Below are 14,935 nucleotides of genomic sequence, written 5' to 3' on the forward strand. Positions count from 1 at the left end.
TTTATGTGAATGTAAATTTGTTCCTTTTACATAAATAAAAATTACGTAAAATCATTATCTCGAGAGATTTCTTAGCCATGTCGATATCTTTAAAACATCGTACATATTCCATGGTTGGAACTAGAGATTTTCAAATGGCGTGTTTAGGCTTTTTTTTTTAATCGAAACATGAATGTTCGATTTCAAAGGCAAAGGCATTCACAAAATATAACGGAAGAATAAGAAAAGGAATAAGAAAGGATGATGTTTTATTAAAATAAGTAACAATTCAATTCATATTTATATTAAATTCACTTTTATTATATTACATTCATAGCTGAATATATAAAAATTTAACAAAATATATATATATTTTGAATTTCAAATCTTTATTAAAGATATTATAATATTATTAATGTTAAGGAGTATATATGTATATATATATATATATGTGTTTATCTCAAAAGCACACAAATGATATACTGAATTTGTCAACACTGTTAACTTGTTGATAAACACGCAATTCTCTATGTAGGTCTCTATTATTGTCTTAGGAAGAATATATTGACGATTGATCTTGGCTTTATTAAGCATATCAAATTAGATTCAATGGTAAGTTTCTAATCCATTTTGTTTTATTTGATTAATAAATACATTTTATTTTTAAATCAGTTAATCTCTAAGAATATCTTATATAGGAGGTCTTAGGCGATGATAATAAACAAGAAGAAATATGTGATATACCTAGTAAAAATGTAGATGTACATTTGGTAATTAGACGAAAAAAGGTGACCTTATATCTTGACGTGCTGGAGAGTACCCAAGTTATTAAGCTCAAGAAAATGATCGAAGGTAAGACGTATGTCTCTCAAAAATTAATAGACAGAGATGTAATGACAGAAACATTTTCTCGATATATTAGCGCGATGAGTTACACGATTTTTATTTTAATAAATACGTTAATATTGAAATGAATATACATATTTTACAGCTATATTCAAAGTACAGCCACAGGACCAACGGCTATTTATCATGTTTCTAAACAATTGTTATCTTGACGAATATAAGGAATTATCTGATTCTACTGCACAGTTGTTTCAATGTGGATTGACTTCATCGGCGGCAATGATAACGAACCCTGCAATAATTGGATTAGCTGTACGACAAGAGGATGGTTCATTTGAAAGTCTCGAAGTAATATCATACTCGAACACAGAATGGCCAATGCCTCCAAACGATGATGATTTGCAAAAATGTGCTGCTTATAATGAAAAGTATGCGAAAATGATGGAGGATATTCTAGAGGGAAAAGGTCCAAGTAAAAGAATATTGAAAACGAAATGATATGACATTGCATCAACCGACAATGAATTATGTTTTGTGTTCAGTTGAAATTCTACATAATGCAAAGTGAGAAAAGTGTATTATAATAACTGTAGTATACTATACTATAGTATAATAAATGTACTATAAACACTACAAGCTCCTATTTTGTAATTTTTAACGATAGTATCGATATTGCCAAGTAGGATCGCCTACAAAGCATTATAAGAAAGCGCTAAAAAAAAAGCGTATACAAGCGCTTTTTTAGGCGCTGCTGTGCTATTTGGGTTGTTATATTGTCGTTGAACAGTTTTTTTTACTATAAAACTTATCCGAAAAGTCAGAATTTTTGATTTCGAAATGCACACATGAATCCCTTGGAAATTGAAATAGGTGAAAATGGATTCGTGCGGACATTGCCGAATTCAAAATTCTGATTTTTCAAATGTTAGGATATATAAGTTCTGTTGTTTTGTAGCTGAACTGATATACTTTTGGAACTTAAAGTGAAATAGATATATGTTTGGTATTTTTGAAGACAAAGAAAATTTTACACTCTAGTGATCGAGGAACGAAAATGGACCTATACAAGAACGTGTGCAACGATAATATAGTTTGTTTGCGCTGCTTGGACTTTTTCAGAATCTTTTTTTCTTCAATGCTTATATATCTAGTTTTACATGCAAAAATTTTTGGAGGTTTCAAGCAACGTGAACAAATTCAATGTAACGACACTGTTGTTAAGGATTACAGATAGAATAGGAGCCTGCACACATCCAGATAGCACAGAATATTTATGATAAATATTTATTAATATTCATTTTTTCAATGTTATATAGATATGTCATACATATTTTATATAAAGCTTTATTCGAAATATTATTAAAATATAGACTAAATATTTCATGAGATATTTATGATAAATATAAATAAATATTTCTAATAAGTATTTTTTACTTGAATTACAATGTCTCATTAAGTATTTTCATAGCACTATAATATTCATAATAAATATTTCATAATATTTATAATAAATGTTTATGATCTGCACAAAAATATATTTACAAAATAATTAAAATAAATCTTATAAATATTTATAAATATTTTATAAATATTGTGTACTGTTTGGGTAATGTATAACCTCTTGACGGTACGGATTAATTGTGTTCATATTAGATTACATGTAACTTTACATAAATACAATCACAAAACTTTGCAATATTAATTAAGAATACTGTTAATTATAATTGAAATCTGATGACAAATCACATTACATATTACATACTTCATACCTAAAAAAGAAAAAATATTGTTACTATTTTTAAATCATGATACAATAAATAAGTATAAATAGCATAGCACTTTTTATAATATGATTAATATTTCATACAATATATTTTTGTATTTACATTTTTCTCACTAATCTTATTTTTTCATAGAAATTTATTCTGCTTTTCCTTCTTTTTTCTTCTCACATTTTTTTCCTGAATGCCAAAGCCTTTAGTAACAAATAATTATTGTTGTAATTACTTGTGTAACAATTAATAATAACATCTAGATATCTAGATATTATCTTGATATTAATACTCAGAACTCTATCAGCAACTAATCATGATTATCATGAATGGCATGAAACGTTCATGTTCAACGAGAACAATTGAAAAGTCAAAATAATGTTATACTAACTGAATTACGACCAAAAAAACTGACATAAATTCGGTCAATAATCGGTCAATATCAAATTAACATTATTTTGACTCTCTTGTTCTCTTTGTGGTGGTTTGCGAAATACAAATTGCGCTCTCAAACATGGCTTGATTTCTCAAGAAGCGAAAAACACTAGACCGAGTTTGAAAAACCCAATCTGCCATCTCATTTCCTCCACTCCTGTTCCTTGCGCCACGGGACAAACCCCAATGGCCAATGAGCGAGGAGAGTCTCGATAGATAAAGCCGATGATACGGGTTTTAGGAACCCCCGTAGATGCTTGCCACGCCGGCGCGTTTAGGGGAATTCGCGTGTGTTTGCGGTGGTTTGCAACAACGTGTTTACGGCCCGTATCCGCGTAGAATAGTAATTTGTCCGCGGCGTTTTTTTTCCTACGCCAGACGAACACAGACGAAGATCAGCCAGAGAGATTGATAACGAGTGAAGCGATAGCGAATGGGCGTGTGAGACGTGAGACAGGTCTTCTCCGTCGCGACGTGCCCAGTTTGTTTGTTGATCTCTCCATTTTCCACTTTTGTCGAGATCATTCTGTCAAGAGATGGACGCGAACAGCGAGCAGCCGGCCGCGATCGCGGCCACCGAATCTGCCTCCGCCAACGAGCAGGAGCACAATGACGAGGCAATGGAGGAGACAGAGGAGTACAGCTATGAGGGCGATGATTACAGGCACTTCATGCCGCGCGGCCGAGGCGGCTTTCGGTGCGTATCGCGATGCGTCGCTATTCTGGCTCCGCGAGCGGCGATCTTTTCACGGTGTTGTCCGCGTCTTTTCTTTTACTCTCCCTCAGCCTTGCATACTCTCTTACCGTTTTGTTTTCATTTAACCCTGTCTGATTCAAGAATTGACGTCCCTATTCCATCACGTGTTTTCACTCTAGTCCTTACAAATGATATAGGAGGAATGTCGGATTTTTTTAATTTTTGGACCGACACCGGCTCGCGCGAAGGCCCCTCGCGTCTTCGCGCGGGATTTAATCAATTAATGCTGTGATCTTTTTACAAGCAACTTTGTAGTACTTCTTCATAGAAGCGTTACAGCGCGAGTATGCGTGGTGCCTGACGCGAGCAGATCAGATCCGCAGCGTGTGGAGCGGAGCGTTTCTTTTTGTTTTTCTTAAGAGTCAAGTAAGATTCGGAAAGATACTTCTGGTCTTCCTTCCTCTAAGTGGCATGGTAGAACGTTAAGATATCTAGTCACAACATATAAAAATAATTTAAGGGGTCGTGGCAGAGGTGGGTTTGATTTCCCTATGAGAGGTGGGTCCCCAAGGTTTAGAGGAAGAGGATTTGGACCCCGTGGGCCAATGTTCCGTGGAGCAAACAATGGCTTTCCTTTCGAAGCTCCACCAAGACCAAATTGTCCGCCTGGTCCAGCAGGACCAAGATTTCGAGGACCACCGCCGTTTGATCCCAGCTGGGGACCGATGGGACCTCCTAATTTCATGGGACCTCCTAACTTGATGGGACCTCCAGGAATGGTATGTTATTAAATCTCTTAATAATAATGAATTTATATATATTGATTTCAAATTCTAAAATCTAATTATTGCTTTAGCCACCACCACATATGATGAATGGTCCTATGGGTGCAGGACCAGGTCCATATGGACCACCTCCTGGAATGGGGCCACCTAACATGAATAGCGTAAGTTATGTATAATGAAAAATTTACTCTAGTTACTCTTGTACTGCCAATATTATTCTTTATCTGTTTTCGATGTAACTTGTAGACAGCATACTTTCATTTACATGCTTGTTGTTTTTGAAGAAATGAATAATAAAAAGCACTTAAGAATACCTTCCTGAAATAATGAAATGTATGCCATAGATTCCAGGACAACAGCAGCCACCCCAACAAGCACAACAGCAAGCAAACATTCCAGGTCTAGATCTCAACGGAGAAGTATGGGTAGAGACGAAAGCGGCTGATGGCAAGTCGTATTATTACAATATTCGTACGAGAGATACCACATGGACTAAACCAGAGGGACCAAATGTAAAGGTCATGGTACAAGATCAGGTAAATAAATGCGAGTTCCGATTTATATTTTTAATTAATGCTATTTTTTATTTGTAAATAATTTTACTTTTTTATTTACCTTGATTGTGATCATACATCTGAGTCGTACATCTTTTCAATATCAAAATTATATTTATTCTCTTTTGTATTTTTTCCTTTTTTTGCCATTAATTTTATTGATATATTTTATTTATTGATATATATTTTTACGCGGGTAAAATATAGGCAAGGGAACGAAGTATAAATAAAAGAACTATATTTCAAAAAATTGACATGTAGCAATGACATAACAAAAATCGGTAAGTTTACTTATTCGTCGTATAAAATTAAAAGTTTATTTTGTTCGTTTAAATAAGATTTGAAACGATTCATTCAGAACAATTTTTAACAAAGTGTCTCATGATTTTGCAGTTGGAACAGTTAGTACATGGCGCGTCAAAACAAGCGGCAACACGTTCTACCACACCTACTCCGTCAAGTAGTACACCGACCAAGATTAGTGAAAACAGAATCTCTCAAGGCGGTGAACAATCGTCTTCTAATAATACAGATGCTATTAATCAATTAAGTACAGCACCTCCCGGCACCGGACCACCACCTACATTGAATGATGCACCAGATGTCAGTAATCAAACATCTGAAACAAATCAATCAAATGGTAATTTGGTATATTTTGAAAACGTTTTTGAGCTTTATGTGTTTATTTTAACACTCAAGTTTTTTAAATTTATGTTAAAATATTGTCATTAAGAGATGAAATCTTGAAATGTTAGGCACAGCACCCACGACAGTTACCAATACGCCACCAATAAATACACCGGCGGTAAATACGAACATGATGCAACCGCCGCCAAATATGATCCCTATGCAGCATAGAATGCCAAATCAGTTTGGTAATCCGATTGCAACGCAATTCGGAGCGACGCCCTTTGGGATGCCACCACCTGGTTTCCAACCTTTTGGCGGTTATGGGCCACCACAAACAAATTGGGGTAATGTAAAATACGCAAATGTGAAAAAGATATCTTATAAATGATGGAAAAAGAATATATTTTTATGGTTTATAAATAGATTGAATAGAATCCACCTACATTCTTTTTTAGGTATGCCACAAATGCCTCATGGTGTAATGACACCTCAAACACCTGCTGAAGATCCTGCTATACTAGCACAACTTGATTCTGAATTAGTAGCAGCTGCTATGGTCTGGACCGAGCATCGTGCACCAGATGGCAGATTTTATTACTACAATAGTAAAGCAGGAGAATCAGTATGGGAAAAACCACAAGCCTTGAAAGATCTAGAAAGTATGTAATAAATGATTTCTTTACAACAATTATCTTTGTAAAGTAACATAACTAACGTAGATATTAAAAATTTTTTAATATAATTTCGTAGATTATATATCTTAAATCCGATGATGTATTCTAAAATTTCATTTTGTTAGATGCGAAATTAACATTACGGCAGAAAAATGAAGAAGCAACTGCTGTTCCTACCAGTACCGCTATTACAACTACTGTCGTTACCAACAATAGTACTACGGTTGAACCTAGCAAACAAGAAAAGCCGCCAGAGAACGTTCACGAAACCAAAGATAGCACAAAAGATGCTGATAGCGCTAAACCGAAGAAAGAGGAAAATACTACAAAGGAACCTGCAAAACCTCAAGACAAGTCTAGACCAATTTCTAGTACGCCAGTGCCTGGAACTCCATGGTATATTTAAAAATATTTGTTTTTTATATTGTTATTCGTATTGTATGTATATTTATATGAATATATTCGTATGTATAAAGGTGCGTCGTTTGGACGGGAGACGGACGAGTATTTTTCTATAATCCTTCTTCGAGGATATCAGTTTGGGAAAGGCCGGATGATCTCGTTGGCCGCCAGGATGTGGACAAGATGATCTCAACGCCACCAGATGCGGTTGGTGCTACGAAACCAGCACGTCAGTCGGATACCAGCGAAAGCAGCGATGATGATCAGCCCACACCAGCCAAAAAGATAAAACACGAAGATACTAAAAGTAATTGTTACTCTAAAATTAAGTACTGTATGATTGCATTTATTTTTTTTTTAATATAAATTTCGTATTTTCTTTCAGCCACACCCGTCAAGGAAGAGGAAGAGAAAGAAGGAAAAAAGACCATCGACATCGGTAAGGAAGCTGCGATAGAGGCGGAAGTGAGAGCAGCGAGGGAGAGGGCAATAGTTCCATTGGAAACGAGGATCAAATCATTCAGAGATATGCTTGCAGAGAAAGATGTAAATTATTATACTGTTCTCATTTATTTATACAGACTATAATGTTACTTTTAATTTATTGCTCCCAAAATGGATTAAAGTCCATTTCACTCTTTTACTTACAAACCTTCAAACTTCAATCAATTTCGTACATCTATATCGAAAGCAACTGAATTATTATGTTTTCAGGTATCTGCATTCAGTACTTGGGAAAAAGAACTTCATAAAATAGTATTTGATCCACGCTATTTACTTCTAACGTCAAAGGAAAGGAAACAGGTCTTCGAGAAATATGTAAAGGAGAGAGCGGAAGAAGAAAGGCGAGAAAAGAGGAATAAGATGAAAGAACGAAAAGAACAATTCCAGAAGCTTTTAGAAGAGGCAGGACTTCATGGAAAGTACGTGTACAAAGAAAGCATTTTTTTTTTGTTTCTACAGAAAATGTCAATTTCTATATTTATTTTTTCTGTGCTATATTTTTGTAGATCATCATTTAGCGATTTTGCTCAAAAACATGGAAGGGATGAACGATTTAAGAATGTAGAAAAGATGCGCGAACGAGAAAGCCTTTTCAACGAATATCTTCTGGAAGTGCGAAAAAAGGAGAAAGAGGAAAAAACGGCGAAACGAGAACAGGTATTTTTATTTTATTAACATTATTCAACGTGCGCGCGCATTGTGTGGCAATGCAACAGATATTTTTTCAGGACCATGTATTTTAATACAAATAATTATAAATATTTTTAACGTCAATACAAGTAAGACATACATTCTAGCAACATTTTCCCCATCCAAGATTTCATAAGACGCACGTATGTTTAATAAATATGGAAGATTTAGGTACACTAATATCTTTCAATGTTGGTTATAAATAATTTGAGATATTTTCTGAAATAATAAATTATTTCGATTCTAACACTCATTAATACAAATATTAGATTTTTAATTTGTCCAGTTTTTTTATTATAAAATTTCATTTTTATATGCTTATGAAAGTTTGGAATTTATATTGTAAGTAATATTATACACATATATTGATTTTCATATCATTTATGATATGAAGAATATCGTAAAAATATTTCTTTTACTTGATCGTATACTTAAAGTTATTTTATCAAATACTTAATATATATTTATGTAAACTTATTTTTCTTTTATCTATAAGTGTACCTAAAAGTCCTTTATATTATAAGAAGAACATCATAACCATCACATTTCCTACATTTATCCCTATCAAATAATCCTTTCTCCTTCCATTCCAGACAGTTGCCGTTCATTTATAGTGAATTGCTTCATAAATGCTGCTCGAAGAATATTTAAAGCAGCATGTAAATATAATACACACTACATCCGCGATAAGTTGCGCATGAGCTGAATATATGTTTATTATTCGGCACTTGCTCCTATGTTTATGTAATTATATTATTTCATTAATTTTTCAATTGAAGAATTACTTCACCTTATTAAGCGAGGCTTTGCAATGCGCGATAGCATAAGACTCAAATTAAGAATAGATATGCAAAGCGTTTTAATTCTATATAGGAGAGGATATGTTTAGTAATGTTTAATGAAATTTATGTTTTTACAGCGATAATTAATTAATTTCTTTCAGGTTTCATAGGTATGTTATTATTTTGTTCCACTTGTAAGATAGTATGAATTCCTAAAATTATAACGGCTGAAGAACACATATACCAGGAGATATTTCTCTAATAATAATTCTCTACTCCAGTAGATTTGCTCGATCGAAATCGAAAAGTTTTTGTAGCTCTAAGATGGGAGATGTAGAGAATAAAATCTTAGTATGTGACGCTTCCTTATATACTTATGTGTTCTGAACTCTCCACTTCAGTCAGGATGCAGGCAGGACAGGTTCCGTATGTGGAGTGGCGTGGTACTGAAGCTGGTTGGTGGCATGGATGATGTCATCTACCATTCCCACCTTCTCTGCGGGTCACTCTGGCACACCCTCGCGCGCCGCATTCTTTACTTCAAAGCAGAGTGTCATGAGAATGAGCAAACTCGGTATTTGTATATTACTCGTAATCCTCGTTACTTCAAAAGATTAACTTTTTCCCAGAGTCAAATTTGAAAAAAAAATAAAGATTTCACATTAATTCATTTGGAAGGAAAAAAGGGTATACAAAAGCCCGAGGTAGCATTAGTCCGCAAAACAGTTTCTCAGAGAGATTATATATTCCGATTTAAGAAATATAAAGATTCAATTCTCTCTAATGCTACCACAGAATTTACATTTAAATGTATGGACATAAAAACAAATCCATCAACGACATAAGGAACTATTTGTTTGATTTTTTATTTTATTTTTGAATAATAATTGCTCGAACATTACTTCTGCATATTAAAATTGTTAAAAACTTATTTTATGTATGTAGGTCATTAGGTAAAGTATTTTATATTCATAAAAAGCAACGAATTATTATCTTAAAATCATATTTTTTCTATTGTTCTTATGTCAATACATGATACATCAAATTTGATGTACAAAAATATATAGTACTCTCAAGTAATTTTAAGTCGACTTTAAGATATAAACGGTTCTTGTTGTCGGCAATAATATATGTATGTAAAATTAACTTATCGTGTGATGCATTTTAGAGAATACAAAAAGAAATTATAGTACAGATTTATAATGTGAAATTATTAAACTTTACATAGAATGAATGATTAACAATTTATTTTATACTCGTCTGAAAACTTCAACTATTTTTGTTCTAATAATAATAATGCGAGTGGAGTTTTATATTAATTTCAGTTAGAGATAAAGAAGTAAATTTCAATTATGTAAACTCAAACTTCTCTTAGTACCTTAAAAATCTTTATAGGATCCGAGTAATGAATGTTATACAATTTGAAGACAAAAATGTGCCAGTGTCTGAGAGCTGTAATCATCTCTCGATTATTATTTATAAATAATATTAGCTAAATATTCTTTTTAATACATCAAAGAATATCATACAAATCATTTCGGTCGTTTACAAATTACGCAATGGGAACATTAAAAAAAACTATTTTATGGGATGATTCTTAATTTTACACACTTTGTGTAGATCAGACAATTCAAAGATATTTGTCTATCGTATCTAATTTTGTTCGTTTAATGCTTTCAGTATTACGAACTAAAAGTATCGAGGCTTAGGAGAAAGAGAGATGTACTTTATTTTAATAACATTTTAGTAAATATTATTTTAAATAATCTATCTGTTATGTTATTTTTACGAAAAAATTCATCAAGAAAATTATCAAGAGAATAATTATATGTTACAATTTTTGTAAACGGTGTGCTATGAAATATGTGACGCTGTTGCTAAAATTGTGGGTTCTTCGAAAGGTATTTTAGAGTATAGCGAGTAAGAGAAAAAGAGAAATTAGATAGAAACTCGTTTCGTAATTTGGACGGCTGCGAGCTTCTAATGTTTTCGAAGTTAATGATAATGTACTAACCATATTTTTTCGTTTCAGCAAGGACGGCAGTTAAACATTTACTTACCTTACATATTCAGTCATCATTAAATGGCAGTATATTGTCTGTATGAGACAGATGTATATAATTCTTAAAAATTGAAGTTTGACTTAATTATGTATTATTTATAATGTAATCGAATAGAAAATACTGTACATTTAATGATGACGATAATCATAATAATCATTTTTACAGGAATAATGAGTTAATTTTTTTCAGCTAAAAAATGACCAGCTTAGTTCATAAAAAAAATTCGACAAATAGAGTCCTTAACGTTGTGATACCTCCTGATATGAACGAACACGAATGACTATTTCTTCTACCCCTAACGAAATATAGTTTGAAAACCATTTAAAAGGTTTGCAAGTTGAAATAGTTTGATCCACATTACAAATCATTATATCATAATATTTATAAAAGTGATTGTAATGTGGTTGAGCGTGTAATAATTGGTTGAAAATATCATTAAAGCGTGCATGATATAAGAGAACCAAGAAAGATTTGATCTTAAAAGCAAAAGAATTGTTTAATAGTAAGCAAACGGTAATTGTTCTTCAGCGATGAAAACTCTTATGTTAAATGCGTTTCAGGTAAAAAAGGAATTCTTTACGATGCTACGTGAGCACAAAGACATCGACAGGCATTCGCATTGGAGCGATTGCAAGAAAAAATTGGAAACGGATTGGAGATACAGAGTCGTAGAATCGGCAAGCACGCGGGAAGATTGGTTTAGAGATTACGTTCGCCTGCTGAAGGATGAGCGGAAAAAGGAAAAGGAGAAAGACAAAGACCATCGGCACAGAGAGAAAGATCACAAGACGGACAAGAAGGACAGAGATCGTAAGGATTCGGATAAAGGTAAAGAAACAAAGTCCAGCAAGGACAAAGCCGATAAAGATAATACAAGGGAAAAAAAGCAACGAAAAAACGATGCTCCCCTGGAGGAAAATGAAAAGGAGAAAAAAGAGGCAGTGGTAGAAAAAGAGAGCGGAGAAATTGAAGAAAGCGACGACAAAAGCATTAAAAAAGAAAATGACGTAAGTATAAATAAACGATTTATGTCTATCGGTTTTTGTATTTTTTGTATATTTTTTGCTTTATTTTTGCTTGTTTTGTCTTTTAGAAGGAAGAGGGAGATGACCATTCCGATTCGGAGGAGGACCGTGAGAAACAGAAAAGGGAACGTGAAAGACGAGCAGAAGCTAGTCTTAGAGAGAGAGAAAGAGAAGTGCAAAGGACTTTAGCTACACATCTTCGCGATAGGGATAAGGAAAGGCAACATCATCGCCACACAGAGGCGGTTCAACATTTCAGCGCTCTCCTTGCTGATTTGGTATGTATATAGCTTCAGTCACAAAATATTCTACGGGAATTATTGATATTTTTGATTACAATATCTTGAATTTGTCTCAATTTCAGGTAAGAAATGGCGATCTGGCTTGGAGAGAAGCGAAACGACAATTGAGGAAGGACCATAGGTGGGAGTTGGCGGAAAGTTTAGATCGCGAGGAGAAAGAACGTTTATTTAACGAACACATTGAACAATTGGGCCGTAAGAAGCGCGATAAATTTCGGGAATTACTCGACGAAGTAGGCGCGTCGACTGAATTAACGGCATCTTGGAAAGATATCAAGAAATCGTTGAAAGATGATCCTAGATACTTGAAATTTTCTTCTAGTGATCGAGTACGTAATCATTAATTTAAACTTAAATGTAAGAGTAAAAAAATTTAGAATTTACTTATTCTGTATATATTTTTTTATTGTTTTAGAAATGCGAGAAAGAATTTAAGGAATATATTAAGGACAAACTTGTCGCTGCCAAAGCCGATTTCAGGGAACTCCTACAGGTGCGTTTAATTAACTCGCAATGTATCTTTTAAAATCCCATTGTGAGACTGTTAGTAAAAAAATTGCGATTTTCAGGAAACAAAACTGATCACTGACAAAACGTACAAAAAAGTTCAAGAGAATAGCTCACATCTAGCAGAGATCGAAGAAATTCTTCGAAAAGATCGTCGATTTCTCGTGCTCGAGGCTACAGCCGCTGAACGGACACGATTATTAATGGGCTATCTGGAAGAATTAGCACGTAGAGGTCCTCCGCCACCTCCTACTGCTTCGGAACCATCGAGAAGATCAACTACAAAGTAAATTTAAAACGCAGAACAAAGATAACAAAATTTTATATTTTATTCTCTTAAACAAAACTTGAAACATCATTCTGTTTCATTAAACATCTATTTCTGTTTCAGTTGAAGAATGATCTACATCGAAATGCGGTACACATATGATGACACATAACAGTAATAAAAATGAATGAATTTATAGATGTAGTTAAATTGAATTACTTTACACACGAATTTATCGCTTGTATAGAATTCAATAAAATTTAATGAATGCCAATTCTATACAGAGATTGTATTGCATTGTGAGATATGTAGCACAAGCATATATATTATTGTTGATTAATATTAAATGAAATCCTTCACAGAATGTCGGTAAACCTGTGTAACATAATTAATTTACAATGCAATAATGTATTCTATATGCTTTTATGTTTATATATTTCAGTTTGTATATTTCAGTAATCCCGCTCTCGACATTATCCTTGAACTTACAAATTATAATCTAATTTAATGTCTTATTTAGGATGTTACATCGGCCAAGCGCATTGTTCTTTTATATAAAGATAAACAAAAAGATAAAAAACAATTCCAGCGAAACCAATCAAGTTTGTAAAAAATTCTCCTAACCGGAGAAACGAATTTTTTTCGTTAGCGTAATCAATCAATAATAAAGATGTTTCTCTAATTTATACCAAAAGTTTTTATTGTAATAATAAAACTTTTTACGAAATATTTTATTATATTACTTTTGTAGGAATTAACTTGATCATGAGATAGTAAATTTCGCCGTTAGTTCCTGTAATATATCTTAGATGGCGATGTTAACGTAACTTTGGCTCGTTGCTTGAAATGTGTGCCTGATAATCAAGATGGAAATCTCGGTGATTTTAATGCTTGAATATTAGAGATTTTTTAATATCGGAGAGTTCAATGCTGAATATGAGATGATTTCACGACAGATATTACACTCATTGATATTTCGAAGCATCATTGAACGATAGCAAATAATTGTAAAGAATAAATCGCTAATTGAAAGTAAGAACAGTAATTATTAACAAAAAATTATATATCTCTTAATTTTTCAATAACGTGTAACAATGTATACACATTCCGAATGTAGAATCTTAATAAAAAATTCCAAGTAACTTCTGTTAAGAAAAATAACAGCAAGTTGAATGTTGTTACTAAACAAATATCTTTTTTATATTAGAAACAAGAAACTCCTTCAAAATTGACGTATTTAATTTCAAGATAACTATAACTTCCGTAATTTCTTACGTAATTCATCTATACCTTTTTTATACGTCATTTCAATCATGTATAAGTCAAATTTGATCGCGCATTACATATACATGCTTTCTTCTAATTTCTACATACAATTTTATAGCCGTATGAATTTTCTTACGGTAATGTTTTATGTTTATTAGAACAGCTATTGGCAGGTATCATTGCTTAATAAACACCAGCAAATATCCATATTACATTGTCCCTCGCGCGATACCGTTACGATACACAACGGCGCGTTGCACTTCCTGCTATCGCAGTAAGAATATAAATTGGTAAACTAAACCGGTGAAGTCCTAGCCGAGTGTTACGTCATTAGGAACTCGCGCACGAAACAATTGAGAGCAGAATCTCACTTTGGGATTCTCACGGAATCCTTACGAAATTTTAACATCCAGCCTACGTGCTCGGCAAAGATGCCACGGCACTTGTGGAAAGCAATCTTTTACACATAAAATATTCAGGATACCGCGAGAGAGAGAAAAGAGATATTTGAATTTTTTGAAGATAACTGTTTCTTTTATTTTTAAGAAATGCTCATTTTTATTATGCATTTGTGTAAACATCGTACATATTTGTCGAGCGTTAGCATCTGAAATCTTTTTAATTCTTTTTATAAAAAAATATTTTCATTATTTTTCAATATTTATGAGAGTATATAATTCTCACCGAACCGCGATTAGAGGCGAATCTCACGGCTTGATAACATAATTAGGGGATTAGGAGAATTATATAATAT

The 14,935-nt window shown here is 33.1% G+C and overlaps 2 protein-coding genes across 3 annotated transcripts; both read left to right on the top strand.

Moving 5' to 3' along the window:
• The first annotated feature begins 491 nt into the window (after positions 1-491).
• On the top strand, positions 492-1,444 carry LOC108730387 (transcription elongation factor B polypeptide 2). The gene is made up of 3 exons (XM_018460047.1): positions 492-591; positions 678-831; positions 971-1,444. The coding sequence occupies exons 1-3, from the start codon at positions 589-591 to the stop codon at positions 1,321-1,323; spliced, it is 510 nt and encodes a 169-aa protein (XP_018315549.1). The 5' UTR covers positions 492-588; the 3' UTR covers positions 1,324-1,444.
• A 1,908-nt stretch (positions 1,445-3,352) lies between these two features.
• Positions 3,353-13,093, top strand: LOC108730402 (transcription elongation regulator 1). 2 transcript variants are annotated; one of them, XM_018460087.1, is made up of 18 exons: positions 3,353-3,729; positions 4,250-4,508; positions 4,586-4,675; positions 4,859-5,050; positions 5,462-5,708; positions 5,824-6,042; positions 6,154-6,357; positions 6,498-6,768; positions 6,849-7,081; positions 7,160-7,320; positions 7,489-7,697; positions 7,785-7,935; positions 11,374-11,820; positions 11,907-12,116; positions 12,203-12,469; positions 12,556-12,633; positions 12,710-12,933; positions 13,039-13,093. In XM_018460087.1, exons 1-18 carry the CDS (start codon positions 3,569-3,571, stop codon positions 13,040-13,042), a joined length of 3,627 nt encoding a protein of 1,208 aa, XP_018315589.1. In that variant the 5' UTR covers positions 3,353-3,568; the 3' UTR covers positions 13,043-13,093. The 2 variants fall into 2 exon arrangements, with proteins under 2 accessions (XP_018315589.1, XP_018315590.1); XM_018460088.1 differs by having other exon boundaries at positions 4,262-4,508.
• The last annotated feature ends 1,842 nt before the right edge of the window (positions 13,094-14,935 follow it).

This window comes from Mycetomoellerius zeteki, unplaced genomic scaffold (genome assembly GCF_001594055.1).
Source record: "Mycetomoellerius zeteki isolate Tzet28-1 unplaced genomic scaffold, Tzet1.0 scaffold91, whole genome shotgun sequence".
Classification (NCBI taxonomy): Eukaryota; Metazoa; Arthropoda; class Insecta; order Hymenoptera; family Formicidae; genus Mycetomoellerius; species Mycetomoellerius zeteki.

Coding starts and splice junctions, on each gene's coding strand:
- LOC108730387 (XM_018460047.1), top strand. Junction 832..970: donor GCTCAAGAAAATGATCGAAG/GTAAGACGTATG, acceptor CATATTTTACAG/CTATATTCAAAGTACAGCCA.
- LOC108730402 (XM_018460087.1), top strand. CDS start 3,569: ATGGACGCGAACAGCGAGCAGCCGGCCGCGATCGCGGCCACCGAATCT. Junction 4,509..4,585: donor TGATGGGACCTCCAGGAATG/GTATGTTATTAA, acceptor TTATTGCTTTAG/CCACCACCACATATGATGAA. Junction 6,043..6,153: donor GCCACCACAAACAAATTGGG/GTAATGTAAAAT, acceptor ATTCTTTTTTAG/GTATGCCACAAATGCCTCAT.